We start from the raw sequence: 19385 nt of genomic DNA on the forward strand, positions 1-19385 counted from the left end.
AGGTCAGATGGACGGACTGCACATATGTTTAACAATCTCCCTGTTTTCAAAATAAAATCATTTGGTGAAATTTGTATATCTTTTTTAATATGTTATTTACCTGATGTACAAATTAACAACAGTTTAAATAAAACTTGCACCAATGTGCATGCCAAATTTAGATAGTGGTATACTATATTTCTATATTCCTGTTTGCGATAAGACAATATAACTATTGAACACGATTGTTCCTTAAGTAAACCTCACGTTGTCTGATATGTGATCCACATATAAATCATTATCTTAATTCATTCACGTACCTTTCCACAGCCTAGTAAACAATATGAAAGGAGTAAGCCTTCTAATCATATGTGCATTTGGTAAGTATTTACATTTTCAAAAATGAAGTATTATAATTTATGCTATGGAGGATATTGAATTTTTAAAGCTTACTGGAAATACGTGGTCATAGTATTTCGGTTATCCCCATGTTTTGTTGCTGGTTTTTTTTTATTTCAATGGGGTTCCGTTTTTTTCATTTAAGTGTAACTAAAAGAATGGGATATGGAATTATGCGCATTTTCTGTCGGTCAGTTCTATAAATGGACGTGATGAATGTTTTACGGCATTACAATAAAACAGGTTGTAATGGCTAGTGCATCCTAAAACTATTACTTGTCTAAAGACACCGTGGTGAGATTTATGCAAGACATCCCCAGTCATCGGTGAACATCTGCTACATGTATGTTGTTTTTTATGAAACTAGATTACCTGTACCAACATATTGTCAAAGACCTATAAACTGAAACTTTGTAGAAACAAAAAGTTAGTACGAAATTACGATACGTTTGCTGTCATGAACTTCTTGTGAAAGGATTACGAATAAAAAAGATTACAGATTTAAATCATGTGTAGAAGTTTCGTCAACACTTTGGAGGTCAACAATGTTATTCGGTTGACAGTGTTAATTGGACAATATGTGTCGCATGGACAATTAATTTCACTTCTGGATACCACTATTCTATGTTAATACGTCGTTTGCAACATGGAGAACCCAATCTACCGCAAACTATAGCTGACTCGAACAACATGACAGGTGTCGTATGAAGGGCAAGAACTGTTGACCTTTGCAGAGTTCGTTACGGTGATTTTGGGAGGAATGCGTTATATTTAGTTAACTGTGTGAAATGCTTTCTCAATATATTGGTTTTTTGTCGATTTTGATTTTGGCAATAAGGGTTCTTTTTCATAACTTTCGGGATATTTAGTTGCATCTTTAGACAAAATTCCAAACACACTGTGTTATCGCTTATAAGTGATTGCAAATATGTAAATAAAGTCAGAATGTCAATGATGACCCTTTATAACATTTTCATTAACAATTGTTAAAAATCTATCTTGAAATATATATAAACGCTAAAATGCCCGTCATTCCTGTTAAAATGAGTTTGTTTGTACTTAGATAAAAAAAAAAAACTTTTATAAAGATATCTTTGAACCTATATAAAAGAGGGACGAAAGATACCAGAGGGAGAGTCAAACTTGTATTTGTTAAATGTTGGTTAAATGTTGTCAATTATACCTATATTTTCATTAATCTTGCACAGTTAAAATATGCTGTCTGGTCTTAATTAGTCTTTCTCCTCTGTAATGTGTTTTACTCCAAAAATCGACTTACCCCTGCTCCAAACCGAGAGACCAATTAATCCAGTGCTCAATCATTTTAGTGAATATGAAGTTTAAGAAACCAAATCATAATCAGTGTACTATGCACATTGAATACTTATAATTACTGTTACTATATATAAGCTATCGTATTTTACGTTTTTCTATAGGACTGGTCGTCGTTAGTTCACAAGACTGGCACAAAAACTGGAGCAATCTATTAAGTAGTATTGCAAGTATGTTAACATTTATTTTCACTTGTTGTTGTTATCACACAGTCCAGGCTTAGTCGTAATGAACTAAATTATACAGTGTTATATGTTGCTAATAAAACAGTGTAGTTTAACCAATAAGAAAAATAGCAAAACATTAACAAGATCAAACTGATATGTGAAGTTGATGTGAAGTTTGTTCTTTGGTATTTTGTTTCAAAAATATGATTCAGCCATTCAAAGTCTCTGGTATGAAAAGTTTGATAAAGCCGTCGCCAAATGTTAATTGTAAATTTTAACAGATATTTAATATAATCACTATTTTGTGATTTTTTTCTTTGATCTTTTTTTGTGATAATTTTCATATCATGCTACTCGCTTGAGATGGAAAATGATCGCTAAAAACTAAGCATGCACGTGGCGGTGCTAACGAAATTGACATGAAATTAACATGAAATTGACAACGTCGTCATAGGTGAAATAGCGATAAAAAGATTATCATTGCTCATCTCAACTCGATTGCCTTTCTCGCTTTCGCCGTCCTTGCTCATGCGAGAAAATCAATCTCCTTGAGATGATTACCGATAATATATAACTATATCAGTTGTATGTATCAGAATAGTTTAATATCAATCGGTTGTCATCAATAGAATATTACTTCAAACATTTATTGTTTAAACTATAAAAAAACAAAGTAAAATCACAAAAATGCTGAACTCCGAGAGGAATTCAAAACGGAAAATTCCTAATCAAATGGCAAAATCAAATAATAGAACACATCATACGACGAATGGACAAGTGTCATATCCCGGACTTGGTACAGGCATTTTCAAATGTAGAAAATATTGGATTGAACCTCGTTTTATAGCGCTAAACCTCTCACTTGCATGACGGTCGCATCAAAATTCATTATATTTACAACGATGCATGACCAAAACAGACACAATAGGTAAAATTGTCAAAATAGGGATACAAAAACCATCAACGTGTCATAATCTCAATAAGAACAAAATAAACAAAACACAACAAACCATCTATAAAAATTGAACAACCACATTTATAAGATGTAGGAAGATGTGGTGTGAGTGCCAATGAGACAACTCTCCATCCAAATAACAATTTATAAAAGTAAACCATTATTGTTTACTTATAAGTTATTTTAAATCAACCTATACATATTTGAGTTCCTGTGACTGTAAACAATAAGCCTTTGATATTAACACGATACACTATATATTTTATGATAATATTGATATTTGAAATGACAACGGTCATGATGATGGTGATAAGGGGTGGCGATAATTCAATGATTAGTGAGTGACTTTGAAGGTAGAAATCCACTTGACAAAGATGTTTTTAAATTCGAGAGTTCAAATTTCAACAACTACAATCACATTATTATCAGCAACATCATCATTAACAATGACATTATAATAATAGCACCAGAATAAGTAATAACGACATGATCATCCTCATCCTTGTCATCAAAGCAGATGTTATCAACAGCAGAAGCAACAACAACATTAATCATTTACATGAGAATATACAAAAAAAAGTAAAAACACACAAATACTAAACTCCGAGGAAAATTCAAAAAGGAAAATCCAAAATCGAAAGGCAAAATCAAAAGTCCAAACACATCAAACGAATGGATAACAACTGTCATATTTCTGACTTGGTACAGGCATTTTCTAATGTAGAAAATGGTGGATTGAATCTGGTTTTATAGCTAGCTAAATCTTTTACTTGTATGACATATTTTAAAATACCTTATATATTATACATTTGTGATAGAAACTATTATAATTATACCAATATTTATTCTGATAATTGTTTTAGATAAACACAGTGGTAGTGGACAAGACGGTAAGTCGGTCATTAAAATATTTATGATCGTACTATATATAAATACCTGCCTGCCATCCGGGAACACCTAAGATCATTTATAATTTAGTAAGGCTCGTGTTGTTCAATCTTTAGTTTTATTTATAGTATTTTAAAAAGAACTTTTGGATAATGGGTGATTATTTGTTTGTTACATCAACAATGTACATGTATGTTTACATGCACACTTCTGTCATGATATCAGTATTACTTGTTTATATTTTTTTGATCGTCTATCAAGCAATTCTATAAGCATGCAAAATAATGTAAATAATTAATATTACAGGTCTCTTTATTCACCAATAATATATTATATGATTTGCATATTCGGGATACGTTTATATGATTGGTCCAGAGGGCTTCCGGTTGTGGTTCCTGACAAAATTTCTGTTAATTTCTGATAAATGATGTTAACAGAACTACATTTTGCAAACAATATAAACAAGATGGCGATGATAATAACACAAACCGGCTCGACGTTAAAAATATTATTTTCACTTTGCGTTCGTCGTTTAACTTTTCTGCTTAACTTTTTTATAGTAAAAGTAAGATAATCATGGCGAAAAGAAAATCAAAATTAAATAATGATCACATTTGAAAATTTGTATTTTTGTAACAGGAGGAGAATGTGATCATGAAGACAGGAAAGATCGTAAGTTCTGTATTTTAATATTGTCTAAATATCGTCTGAAAACTATATCAAAGTTTATAAAAATAAAATAAGAACGTTCTGCTCAATAAAAGACAGTTGTATGATACTAGTAATTACAATTTTCAGCTATCTTTATCATCAGTCTGTGTGTAAAATGACAGAAATTACACATTTATCACTCATGTTAATCGCAATGTTAACCATGGTTTTCAATCGTTCATATTGTTTCAATAAAAAAAGCAAGTGGAAATAAATATGCAGTAATTTAAACGATTAGTTACTATTTTGTATTTCGACTTGGTTCTTACCAACCAAAGTCGATTTTAGTGAAAACTAGAAAAAAATGAGGAATTATGCAAATTGCTAGATACGACATTAGATATAAAAAAAAAAAAAGGTTATACAATGCAAGCTCTAAAATGTCTGCATAATGCCAAAGTATTCAATGTATTGAATTTATAATATTTGTTGCTGGCGACAACCTTCCAAGGTCAGGCATATACTTGTAGTTTACAAACAGTATTCGATAGCTATACATTTTTGAACATATTCAGTTTATTTATCCTTCATCGTTTTTTGCTGCAAATTATTATTTGAAATTTTGATTTTGATATAACATTTTAATTTCATATTGAATGCAAATTTGCCATTTATTTCAACAGATGCGATCGCCCTGCTAAATGAATGGATTACACATAAGCATTATGACGGTGAGTGTTGTTGTTTCAATTGCGTGGATAGTCGGTCGTCCACGAATATGATTAGATTACATATTTGTTAAATATTAATAGATAGATATAGAAAGATATGGTATGAGTGTCAATAAGACAACTATCCATTCCAATAACAATTTATAAAAGTAAACCATTATAGGTCTGGGTACGGCCTTCAACACGGAGCCTTGGCTCATACCGATCAGCAAGCTAAAGGGCCAAAAAAATACTTGTGTAAAACCATTAAAACGGGAAACCATCAGTATAATCTATATAAACACGAGAAACCAGAACCACGTATGAACTATAAAAAATGTATATGTCCAGTTTCAAACAATTAAAAGGTAAAAACAAACTGTTCGGTTTGAGCCGAGGCTACGCATGGAGGACCGCACTTTGACCTTTAATGGTTTTTCTTTTACAAATCATAGACTTCGATGGAGAGTTGTTTTTTACACACATAACGCATCTTCTTATATCAATATTAATTAATATTTAACTCGATATTGTTTTATCGCGCAGTATTAATATTTTGAAAAACTACCTTCTTTGTCCTCAGATAAACAACAAAATAAAGATTGTATGACGTTGCGCATGCGTGGTATTAATCAAATGTTGGTTTTCTTATGAACTCTAAAGAAAATAACATAAATTTGAAAATGTATGCATGATAAACATAATAAAAATGATGAAAATATTTTTTTTTACAAACTTTAGCATCTGGATTAAAGAAGTTAATGAAGAACATGGTGTTTAAGGTTACTTGTAAGGTTCGTTCATTTACAAGCGTACCATTGTTTCTATTTCAGCTGTTGAAAAACTCTACCATGATATCTACCACAAAGATTTGTCTGCAGCTAGAAGGAAAAGTTAGTAATATCTTGTGTTTCTTAGTAAACAAAAACTTCTTTAAATAACTCTACAAGAGAGTCATCGTTTCTTTGAATTGGATGGATAAAATGAACATTTTTTATTCCGTTTTTAAATACTAAAAAATACGGAAGGCTGACAACCTTGCTTCAGAAGTTGGCATTTGGTAAGACTGAAACTTACATTTAAGCAATATAATCATGTATTAAAATATACGTGCGTCTCTTCAATTGTCACATGATGTTCAGATTTATTATCATATATAGAGATATGCCTTTATAACAAAGTGAAGTAGAGGCACACGCACATTAACACACATACAAACTCAAACATCTCTGTATTTTAGGACAGTGGCACCATTATTCCAGTAATTTTGACGAAGCTTTTATCCATAGCAACAGAGATCCAGATTGTGAGTAGTTTGGCTTATAATGTTTAGGTGCAAATCCAGCTATTTTGAAATAGGGGTCCAACCACCGGAACACCATAAAATGTTTAAAGAATAGTACTTATTCACTTTAATTGAAAATAAGGGAGTCTAATCCCCGGATCCCCCCCTACAAAGAAAAATTATTGGTCCGCCATTGATTAGTATACATTGTTTCTTTTTTTTTAAATTCAACGACACTTGAACGAAGATGTTAACAAATGTGACTTGCTGACCTATGTTTTGAAAATGAAATATACTAGATTATGGAGTGTGTGTCCGAGCGAGAACTTCTCTAGTTCATTACGTTAGGAATGTTTATCAAAAAGTAGTATTTCAATATTCAGCCCCATTCTACTAATTGGTCAGCCATCAGTCATACCCTGATATACACTATCTTTTTCGGGTAATTAATACTGATAGCGTTCGACATTTTCAGCCGAACAAATTTATCACTTTTACTTAACTTAATTATTGTATGCTGGTTCATATTCTGGACGCCAATCTTTGCTCCTTTATTATGTAATTCACTAACAAAACAATTATGAAATTAAGAAACGGAAAAATACTAAATACTAAACTTGTTCAAAGGGTATCTACACGTCTCAATTTTCAAAATCGGTTATCTAAAAATACTACCATCGCTAACATTTTTAACAATAAAAATCGTGGTTACCCTTCTATCGATAAGTGTCATGCCAAAAAATGACTTACATGTCCCCGTCTTTCCACCAACAATACGGTAAGGTCCACGTTTAATGGTCGCACATTTTCTTTAAATTTTGAAACTGATATTACTTGAAAAACAAACAGTATTATTTATTTACTCACATGAAACAAACCGGGATGTGGTATTCAGTACGTAGGAGAAACTGGGAGATATTTATCAAAACGCACTCAAGAACATCTGTATCGTTTTAAAAGACCTAATAAATTCAAAAGTATCATTTACCAACACCTTAAGAAGCACAACCATCCTTTTAAATATTTAGCAGTTCAACCTTTAGAAGTAGTAAATAAGCAGCCTGGTGAATCGCATTCAAAGTTTGTACGATCACGGAAAATAATTGAATTAAATTGGATTAAAAAATTACAGACAGTTTACCCTCTCGGTCTAAATGATAATATCATGGGAATTGGTAATATATCTAGAACCAATTCCGTTAACATTTTGGATATTGTTTCTAAAACTGTTCGTAAAAACCGTTCTCACGGTTGTAGAACAAATCGCAATCAAAGAAAATTTCGGGCCAATCATACCAATATTTCGGACCTTATTTCTATTTCAAAAAACAACGGCAGACATTATCTGTTAACAAAACTCTGTTCTTTACCGGTTAATAAGTTAAATAAAATTTTGGAGGATTGCAACACAATTTCATATAGCAGTCCTAAGTATGAAATTGTTCAAATTATTATGGCATATTGTTATTCTAAATTATTTCCCAAAATTGATCGCCCTGAAGATCATAAAAAACATTTTATTAAAATTAAGTATGTCAACAAAGGCTTTGATTTTGTAAATATTGCCGGTATATTTAACGACCATTCTGTTAAAGAACAAATTCCTGGATATTTTGACAATACTGAGCTACCTCTTATTTGTTATATTTACAAGAAATCTACCCGGAAATTTGTGTTTAATTATAGTCAATTGTGTAAAGATGTTAATATCAGTGAAAATACACCTACTTCATGTAATTGCAGTAATTCCGAATATATTTATGGACCCATTTCCCATGTTATAACAGGAGATCTTAACATCGTTCAAGACCGAGAGTTAAAATCATTTCTCAGTAAAGGACCTAAATATCGTCCCCCGTCAATTATTAATTGGAATGAGTGTCGTAATATCATCCACGACTCACTCCTTACTTACTGTATGAAATGGATAAAACGGGAAAAAGCTGACAAAAAATCTTTGGACTCTTTTTTTAATTCAGTAATGAAGATAGTTGATATACGTATTCAACATTTTAAAGAACATTTTACTATTAACAATAACCACAATAAACCTATTTCTCGTATCAAACATAAACTAAAAGAACTAGCCAAGGAATTTGTTTTTGTCCCGGCCGATAAAGCTGCTAATAATATTATTATTGTTTGACGTAAATTTTACATCGAGGTTCTGAAAAAGGAAATCACCAATTCACCAACATTCCAACTGACTCCATTTTCAGAAAACGAAATCTGTAACAAACATAAACTTTTAGCCACCGCTTTACAAGCAGAGCCAAATACAATGAAAGTTCCAACTATGTATTGGCTTCCGAAGCTACACAAAACCCCTTACAAATATAGATTTATTTCGTCTTCAAGCCATTGTTCAACTACTAAATTGTCTATTATTCTTACCAGCACACTTGGTACAATTAAAAACCTTATAATAAATTGTTCAAATAAGGCCTTCGAAAATAGTGGAATAAATTACTTTTGGAGTGTCAAGAACTCGTTGGAAGTACTTGATAAATTGCATGCTTATATTGGTGATTTTGAATCTGTTCAAAGTTTTGATTTTTCTACCCTGTATACCACATTGCCTCACATTCTCATTAAGAAAAAATTCACACATCTAATTAAATGGGCATTCAAAAAATCAGAATGTGAATATATATGTTCAAACTCTTTTAGGTCATTTTTTAGTTGCAATAAACAAAAAAACTATGTTAATTGGACATGCTTTGATACTATATATGCCCTTGAATTTTTACTAGATAACATTTTTGTTCGCTTTGGGGATTCCGTATATCGTCAGATTATCGGAATTCCAATGGGGACTAACTGTGCACCACTTATTGCGGACCTCTTTTTGTATTGTTACGAGTTACAATTTATGACAAAAATAAGCAAAGACCCATCAAAACAACATCTGATAAACAAATTTAATAATACTTTTAGATATTTGGATGATATTTTGGCTCTCAATAATGACGACTTCAGTATGTATATTAATGAAATTTATCCTGGTGAACTCACTTTAAATAAAGCTAATACTAACAACGACCACTGCCCTTTCCTCGATCTTGATATCTATATCACTAACGGAAAGCTGAATACTAAAATTTATGATAAAAGGGATGATTTTTCATTTCCTATCGTTAATTATCCGTTTTTAGATGGTGACGTTCCCTTGTCACCATCTTACGGTGTTTATATATCTCAACTTGTACGATTCGCTCGTGTATGTAACAATGTCTTAGATTTTAACGAGAGAAATTTATGTATTACTGAAAAATTATTACACCAGGGTTTTCGATATCACAAACTAGTCAAAACATTTACTAAATTTTATCATCGGTATAAAGACATCATTCGTAAATATAGCTCAACATGCAGACTTTTTATACGTTCAGGTATTTCACATCCAATTTTTTATGGAAATATTCTTTATAAAGCACAAAGGTGTCAGTATTCACCTCATAAACTTACAAAACCTTTGAATAGACTTATTAAGAAGGGATATAATTACGATACTGTTGTCAAGTCATTAAAGATTGCATATTTTGGCGTTAATATTGAGTCACTGATGAGGTCTTTGCGTCGGAACTAAACACATTTATTCTAAAAACAGTTGTTGGCATGACACGGGTTATGTTCTTCTCATATATGTTATGATGGTATGATACTAAACCCCTTACGGGAAGGATTGTGCCTGATGTTCATATGATGAAATCATAATCTTTCAGTCAGTTTAATTGAAGTCTGGAGCTGGCATGTCAGTTAACTGCTAGTAGTCTGTTGTTATTTATGTATTATTGTCATTTTGTTTATTTTCTTTGGTTACATCTTCTGACATCAGACTCGGACTTCTCTTGAACTGACTTTTAATGTGCGTATTGTTATGCTTTTACTTTTCTACACTGGTTAGAGGTATAGGGGGAGGGTTGAGATCTCACAAACATGTTTAACCCCGCCGCATTTTTGCGCCTGTCCCAAGTCAGGAGCCTCTGGCCTTTGTTAGTCTTGTATTATTTAAATTTTAGTTTCTTGTGTACAATTTGGAAATTAGTATGGCGTTCATTATCACTGAACTAGTATATATTTGTTTAGGGGCCAGCTGAAGGACGCCTCCAGGTGCGGGAATTTCTCGCTACATTGAAGACCTGTTGGTGACCTTCTGCTGTTGTGTTTTTTTATTTTGGTCGGGTTGTTGTCTCTTTGACACATTCCCCATTTCCATTCTCAATTTTATCATTTTTGAAAAGTCAATGATATATTGTTATTACTAAATCAATAGTGACCAGTTGAATCTGGATTTAACAAATAAATAGACTTCTTTTATTCGATCATTATCTTTTTTTAGAAACAAGTATTTGATATTTTTTTCTCTTTTGTATGTGTGAATATTTTTTTTGATTTGCAGGACTTGTACACAACTTTCTCATTTCTCATAACGTGTTAATTTATGTACAAATTAATGAACGGGAAATAAATACACATTGTAACGCATCAACAAAAGACAACCACTGAACTACAGGCTCTTGACATGGTACATGTCACTTACAGAATGTGGCTGGAGTTAACATGCTAGCAGGCGTCAAACGCTCCCCTAGCCTGGGACAGTGTTGTAACAGTACGACATAAAAACAAACTATAAAAATCAGTTGAAAAATGTTAAACTCATCACATGGATACAAATAGATATACATCTAACATAAACACAGACTGGTAGCGACCCGGTACTTTTGTATTCCAACCACAATAAATACCAGTACAGATCTGAGAGTAATCGCAGTTACTGACAGCTAGTTCATAGTCAATAACAACCAATAAAAGAAATTATACACCAAAGACTTAATTAAGCCTTGTCGTGTAAGTATTACAGATGTGTTGCAACTATCAAAATACGTTTCGCCACATCTGACTTATTTTGCAATCGAGCGCGAACGAAAATAATAAGTAGCAAATTGCCTCATATGAATGTAACCATTTAAAATTCATGTTATCGTCTGTTATCTTTTTAGATCGTCATGTTGAAGGTTATATCATGATAAACATGAACCAAGCATGCAGAGTGGAATTAATGAGATGGATCGAAAGTAAGATTTGGTTTAAAATCTCGCTCGCCATGCTAGGCATTTCTTTACTATAATCCATTGAATTTGTATAAATAAAATTTATGTATATATCTGATTGCTAGAAGTAACCTCAATTTCCCCCTTACAAACGATGTTTGATGAATAATAATCAAAGATATTGTATACAACACTTTTTAAATAAATCATACAATAAAATGTCCAACACATTTGAATGAACTGATATAGCTTTCATTTATACTTGAATAATTCTATGTTGTGAACATTTTATAATATTAACATAATATATTAAGGTCGTATTAGCAGTTCGCGAATACAAAGGTGTGCAGCATTTTGATTTTTAGTAAAAAGAAGCAGCTTTTAAAAAATGGACAAACATTTGAGAGATGTATAGAAAAGAGGGACGAACGATACCAAAAGGACAGTCAAACTTATTATTCGAAAAAATAAAACTGACAACGCCATGGTATATGTGTAACCTAAGACCTCTATTCCTGCATGCAAACAGGAATATGTAAATAAGGGGGAAAAAATGGAATATGTCATATATGGGTTAATTACATATTTGTCTATGTCTTTGGTGTCTCAACAGTCATGCGTCATTACACACAAATAACACAAAGTCGAACATAAAGATTGAAATAAACAATTAATTTCCCTAAAGGCGACAATGATAGCCTTTTTTTAGATACAGACCATAAAAAGATGATTTTTTAACGAAACTTTGCTAGAATAACGGCAAGTTATTCGGACAGTATTTTTTGGTCCAAATACTATAGGTTCGCGTTGCTTTTCTTAACGTATTTTGTAAATATCTCCAATGCCTATCAATTTTGCACTTAAATAAAAACGTGTCTCGTCCTAGCGTTGAAAAGACATCCCATTTCCATTAGGGCTTAGACAAATATTTTTTCGATCTATGATATAATGCAGAATGCATGAAGTCTCTAATAATAAAAAAATAATGGCGCACATATCAACCAATCAGAATTAGCCATATTCTTAATCCTGAATTCCATGTTATGCTCATAAAATGGCTGCGCCCATACAATCTAATGGTGTATTGTAACCTATAGCACACGTTTCCTAGCAAGTTTTGTTTAGCTTTGCATGTATTAGATTGAATTGACAAGTATTTTTGTCGTAGAAGCAAACAGATCTCGAATACAATGTGACTTGTTATAAGCAGGGTCGTGAAGTAGAATCTAAATTTATAATAATTACTTTTTTTCCAGATCTTGCACATCATCATAATCCTCATGCAGCTACAACTGCAAAACCGACGCATGCTCATGTACACACTACTGCTAAACCGACGCATGCTCATGCAGCTACTACCGCAAAACCGACGCATGCTCATGCAGCTACTACCGCAAAACCAACACCTGTTCATGTACCAACAACCAGAGCATCATTGACTCTCACTCCTTCAACACAAGCAACGAAAATAACAGTCAGTAAGTATAGTGTTTACAATTATCATTTAATATATAAATCAGAGTATACTTACAGACATCAAGTCTTATATCATATACAGTGTTGCAGAATTCCACATAATTAGGAATATACTATTGTCATACAAGTGGAATGTTCAGGCTAGCTGTAAACCAGGATTAACCCACCATTTTCTTCAGAAGATGCCAGTACCAAGTCAGGAATATCACAGTTTCTTTTCACTCTTTAAATTTGTTGATACAGTTTGATTTTGACAGTTTACATGAATTTTACTCTTTTCGAATTACCTTCGGTACTTTTTTTTCTGCCTTCAACTTTAACAGGGACCATACAACTAAGATAAATCATCATTTGATAATAAATAATATTTTCTATCAGTTCTTTGCTAGACGCCTAGTGGAACATACTGTATACATTTTAAGGATGAGAACATTTTAACTAGAATACAATAATTTTAATATTAATATCGGGAAAAGTTTACTGCCACGGGAAAAGGATGGTATATATACTAGAGATCGAAAATTGGCTTTGCAATATACCACCGATGGACAACTCGAAGAGTTGTTTGCAAGGGTTCTCATCAAGCATACATTATGGCAATCTCTCTAGACTATGCATAAAATTCGTGTTCCAATTCTGTCCGGGCGTGGCGGCGTATTTGTACATCACGTAAATACAAACTTACTGCCCCACTTCGATTGGAATTAACCAAAGTGACATATTTCTATTCCCCAGTCACCCTTCATGATATTTAGAGTGCCTAAATGATGTCACATGATAGGAGAGTTTTTTTTGTAGGCATTATTGGTGTGTAAATTTAAATATAAGTCTTCCGTAATCCAAAATGGTCATTGTCTATCGAAGTTAAAAAAACAGTTTGATAGAAAATACTATCAGTCATTGTATTTGCTGATATGCACATCACATTAGAACTATATGTGAATAAAGGAATTGTTATCCTGTAGAACTATAATATGTATTACAAAAGGATTTATATTGGTACATTTTTTATCAATGATATTGATAACAAATACAGTGTAGAGTATACATGTACGTCAGGCAATAACTAAAAATCAAAAGAGCATACCATGCGGTCTGCATAGTGCAACATCGATCCAGTAACTACGTTTCAACTGAAAATGAAAAGGAGATTCGCATATTGTATGTTCCAATGAAAAAACAAAAACAAACACACAAAGAAACAACAAAAAAGGTTAAAATAAGGGATATCCCTTGCGTCTTGAATTAATGACTTTATTATACCACTGAATTTTAAATATACTACATATCATCGGCATTTAAATAGTTTGATTGTATTATTTCCTAGAAACAACCTGTGATGCTGTAACATTCGTAACTGCTTTGGCACGTGGTACAATATTAACCAATGCTAAAGCTGGTATGTGTACAGATGGTACACGCAGCCGCCCTGAGGCTTTAATCATGGATTCATGTATGGCACCTGCCGTAGCTGAATGGTCAGAGGGAGTTAAGGTATTGTATATCATCAACTATTGAACTTATAATTTGTTAAATTTTGAATATTAATAAAATTGAGAATGGAAATAGGGAATGTGTCAAAGAGACAACAACCCGACCGTAGAAAAAAAATGTGTAAGGGTTCCGCGGAACCCAGTGTCTCGCCTACTTTTGCTGTAAATCGCAGGCTCAACAAAAAACGAGGAAAAAACTCAATAAAAATATTCCTTTTGATACAATCTTCTGATTGTTAGAAGCTTCTTTCCAAGTTTGGTTAAAATCCAGGATAGTTTATGAATCTAATAAATGTTTTAAAAAAAACTGCAGACTGTACATGTATGTATGGTTAGCTGGAAGAAAATCTAAGTCCATTTAAAAAAGTAAAATACGGAAAAAATGGATTTGTTTTTTTTTACAAAATTTACTTCTGGATACTATTTTATGATCATGTTATTAAGCTTCTGTCCAAGTTTGGTACAAACCCAGGATAGTTTAAGAAAGTTATCAACATTTTAAAAACTTTAACCACAGAGTGAATGAAATGTTTCCCAGCAAAAAAACTATCTCCATTTAAAAGTAAAATATGGGAAAAATCGATTTATTTTTTTACAAAATTTACGTTTGGATACTATCTTATGATCATAAACAAGCTTCTATCCAAGTTTGGTAAAAACCCAGGATAGTTTAAGAAAGTTATTAAAATTTTAAAAACTTTTAACCACAGAGTGAATGTAATGTTACCCCACAGAAAAATTAAGTCCATTTAAAAGTAAAATATGGAAAAAAAATGATTTAATTTTTTACAAAATTTACTTCTGGATACTATCTTATGATCATAAACAAGCTTCTGTGCAAGTTTGGTACAAACCCAGGATAGTTTAAGAAAGTTATTAAAATTCTAAAAACTTTAACCACAGAGTGAATGTGTTGTTTCCTCGTAGAAAAACTATGTCCATTTATAAGTAAAATTCGGAAAAATTGGAATTTTATTTTTACAAAATTTACTTCTGGATACTATCTTATGATCATAAAGAAGCTTCTGTCCAAGTTTAGTAGAAATCCAGTATAGTTTAAGAAAGTTATTAAAATTTCAAAAACTTTAACCACAGAGTGAATATTTGTGGACACCGCCGACGACGACGCCGACGGAATGTAGGATCGCTTAGTCTCGCTTTTTCGACTAAAGTCGAAGGCTCGACAAAAACCAGCAAAAGGTCACGTATTTCTTGTTTTAACTACTAACGTTTAGACGAAACTGTGAACTGAAAGTTGCATGTTTCGCGCGCTGAAGTTCGTCTTGCTCTTATAACGTAAAGACTACAATTCACTAGATAGATTTCAACATATAATTTTGACATTAGTCAATGAGTATACACGCAGTTTAGTAAGCTGTTATGGGCCCCAGTTTAATAAAATTAACTGGATACAATTTTTACATGATAAACCCCGAACATCTGTTGGCTTCCTGAATTTAAAATTTAAAAAAATATATATAACATATAGTTTCATCTTTCAAATAACACCCTTCGCATAGTTTAAGATAATAATTAAGTCTTTAATCATTGTAATCTACTAAAAATAACAAAAAAAATCATAGCATTCAGATTTCGTCATTAATATAAATACATGAGAGCGAAAACCTGTATTTTGCTACAAGATCCAATCATAATGGCGTGTGTACAATTGATGTTTATGTATGTTTCGTAGGTAATGGGAAATTGTGATAGAATTCCTGACTATACACCTATTGCAACTTTCGATTTTGGAACATATGTCGAAGATGGAACTGACATTGCCGGAATAATCACTGAGTGTACACCAAATGGATTCAAGGTACGTATTACTCTCCGTATATTTATCTTGAACATAAACCGATATTTTTACAGCAGCTAAAACACGTCCTGTTGTCCTTTTCTGCCAAATATAGGAATTAGTTATCAAAGGTACTACATGTATGATTATAATTTAATACGCCAGACGCGCGTTTCTTCTACATTAGACTCATCAGTGGCGTTCAGATCAAGCCAATTAAATACAAAACTGGAAGAGAATTGTGGACCAGAAATTCTAAAAAATAAGTAACAAAGTAAAGTTTTGTGCAATTTACAACAACATGATGTTCAGTATGATTGCCAATAAGACAACTCTCAACTAGAGTGAATTTCATTTAGGGAATAACTATTTGACCTCAGAAAAAGGGGAGGGATAATTTGTTTTCCTAAAAAAAAATTCTGATCCCAAACTTGACGAAAAAAAAAAGAAGACAACAAAAAAAAAGAATTCTTAATCTATATTTTCCCCATACCTTATCGTGTTTTGTATATGTGGTATGATATTAATATATTAAATATTTATATAATCATTTCACTATCACTATTATAGATTGCAATGCAGTTATGTGGACATCCAGTAGATGTTTATGAAGTGACGTCAGGCCATCCAAATCCAAGACAGAATGCTGACAATTACCACGTTATTAATTGGTGAAAGTAATAAATAAAAAGGCTGTAAATTACTGTTGTATTTTCAAACATGAAGCATGGTCTTCATTTTTCGTCGTAATGAGAAGCGATAGCTGTAGGTACATGTATTATAGTACATGCAGACTAAATCTCCCCTTAATTTCGTCAAGAGTTTGTATCAATGATATAACATCCCACCGACACCAAAAAAACACATACACATCTTCAAAGAAATACCATCGTCCACACAATATACCGAATAGTCACTCGATTAAAATATTGTTATGATTTTAAAATAGTGAAGCATATTGTGTGTGCTATCAAAATTAAAAAAATGCCAATTTTAAAGGAACCTAATTTGCATGAAACAATTATACCCATGGCCACTAACGGATATTTGACTGTAAACTGTAAATTTAAAAATAGACCCTGTTTTAATTTTATATACCCTCTGTGTGTGAGTAATCAAAGTGACAGAAAGTGGCCTTCCGTCACAACTCGGCCGATTCCGTAAAGAAGAGTAGCGTACTCACCCGAGGATTGCCGATAGAGAAAGTGGAAACGCCTTTTTTCAGACTGACATATTTACTTAAACATGTAAAATCCTCCAATGCTTATATTATGTTTACCTTTTCATGTTGATCAAGTTAAAGATAACAACTGCGTTTGTATATAATTATTAATTGCATTTACATGACTTTGTCGATGTAACAAAAACATGCATGTCAAACAAACGTTAATAGAATATTTAATTCAACAGATCACCAGAATAATTGTATAATTCGTACTACGTCATGGGTTATTGCGGTTATTTAATTGCATTAAAACAAAACACCAACACATCCTCCGACATCAATACAAAGTTATGTAATACAAAATACCAATGCACTTTGTTAGAATTATCAAAGAGTTGTCAATGAGTATTTCTATTATTTTGAAATACGTCTGAATTTGTAGTTTAACAAAACAATCTAGTACATCAAAAGTACACGTACAAAGTGCGGTGTCTTGTCTGTATGTAACGTAACAAACTGATCATCAATATAGATATAATGTGATGTTAATATACTACTGTTTCAGAAAGGGAGAAGGTTTGGTACCATTTAAACGTTTAATCACGCAGTAACATTTTGCACCTGTCCTAAGTCAGGATTCTGATGTTCAGTGGTTGTCATTTGTTTATGCGGTTCATATTAAAGTGTTTCTTGTTTCTCGTTTTCTATGTAGAATTTAGACCGTTGGTTTTCTCGTTTGAATGGTTTACACTAGTATTAAGGCCCTTTATACAAATTTGAATGTACATGTACACCGTTCGGTGTGAACTGGGTTTCGTGTTGACTACCGTACCATGACCTATGATGGTGTACTTTTATAAATAGTGACTTAGATGGAGAGTCACTCATACCACATCTTCTTATATCTATAATATTGAAATTAATCATAGAGCAGGACAACAAGGGCTAAGAAAGACATGTATTGTCGAAATGCGCATCTGGTGCAAGAAAATTGGTACCGTTAATTTTATTACTACCACTGGGTCGATGACTCTGCTGGTGGACTATTAGTCCCCGAGGGTATCACCAGCCCAGTAGCCAGTACTTCGGTACTGGCATGAAAATACGGATTTTTTGTGTTATTAAAATTTGCTGTTACAAAATATTATAAATTATTATAAATTATATAAGGAATGTATCTCCCTCATGCAAAGCTCTGATTCCTTTCACGGATTTGGCTATACTTTTTCGACCTTTTGGATTATAGCTCTTCATCTTTTATATAAGCTTTGGATTTCAAATATTTGGCCACGAGCATCACTGAAGAGACATGTATTGTCGAAATGCGCATCTGGTGCAAGAAAATTGGTACCGTTAATTTTATTAGCACAGATAGGATATGGAGGTTGTGTTCCACTATATTCGGGCCTAACTTGACGCCAATTATTCTAACCGTTGGTAGTATTTTTTTTCATTTAAACCATCTTATGGAACGTAACTTAAAATAAATATTAAAAGATAAACTGTGATATAAGGGGAGAAAGTGTAGATTTTTCAACGAATGTTTGAACAAGAAAACAAGTTAATTTCTATTTTTTTTTTTTAACTATATAAAGAAACTATCTTCATATTTAATCTTAAAATTTTATCATTGAATTAATTGCTATTCCTTTCATGCCTGCGGTGCAGTGATTTCGACGACGATTTTGCTATTTCTTAATTCAATGGATAATAATGTTTTTATAGATTATACAATCTCATATTACAAAAAAAAAAAAGAACGATGGCATATAAAATGTATAATACTGTTTAATTTGGATCGACAATAATTCATTTATCCTGCAAATAGCAAAATATTGTACATGCAAATAACAGGTATACAAATAAATTTTGGCTTTTTAGTACTTGTATAAAGAAATTCACCTGTTACTCCTGTTGAGCAAGCGGTAACAAGGATATTTATTTTAGCGTAACAGTTCATTTGGGGTCCTCTTCTCGGTCCACGTTTATACGATGTAGCTTTCTTTGGAAAATTAGAATTTAAAGTGTTGGGT

General features: G+C 32.2%; 1 protein-coding gene across 1 annotated transcript; it reads left to right on the forward strand.

Annotated features, from left to right (window-relative positions):
- Positions 1-221: 221 nt before the first annotated feature.
- Positions 222-16891, forward strand: LOC134689638 (uncharacterized). The gene is made up of 12 exons (XM_063549605.1): positions 222-359; positions 1815-1880; positions 3696-3722; positions 4360-4392; positions 5055-5102; positions 5915-5974; positions 6322-6387; positions 11370-11444; positions 12677-12898; positions 14224-14390; positions 16083-16208; positions 16758-16891. Exons 1-12 carry the CDS (start codon positions 323-325, stop codon positions 16860-16862), a joined length of 1032 nt encoding a protein of 343 aa, XP_063405675.1. The 5' UTR covers positions 222-322; the 3' UTR covers positions 16863-16891.
- The last annotated feature ends 2494 nt before the right edge of the window (positions 16892-19385 follow it).

The sequence above is a fragment of the Mytilus trossulus genome, chromosome 11 (assembly GCF_036588685.1).
Source record: "Mytilus trossulus isolate FHL-02 chromosome 11, PNRI_Mtr1.1.1.hap1, whole genome shotgun sequence".
NCBI lineage: Eukaryota > Metazoa > Mollusca > Bivalvia > Mytilida > Mytilidae > Mytilus > Mytilus trossulus.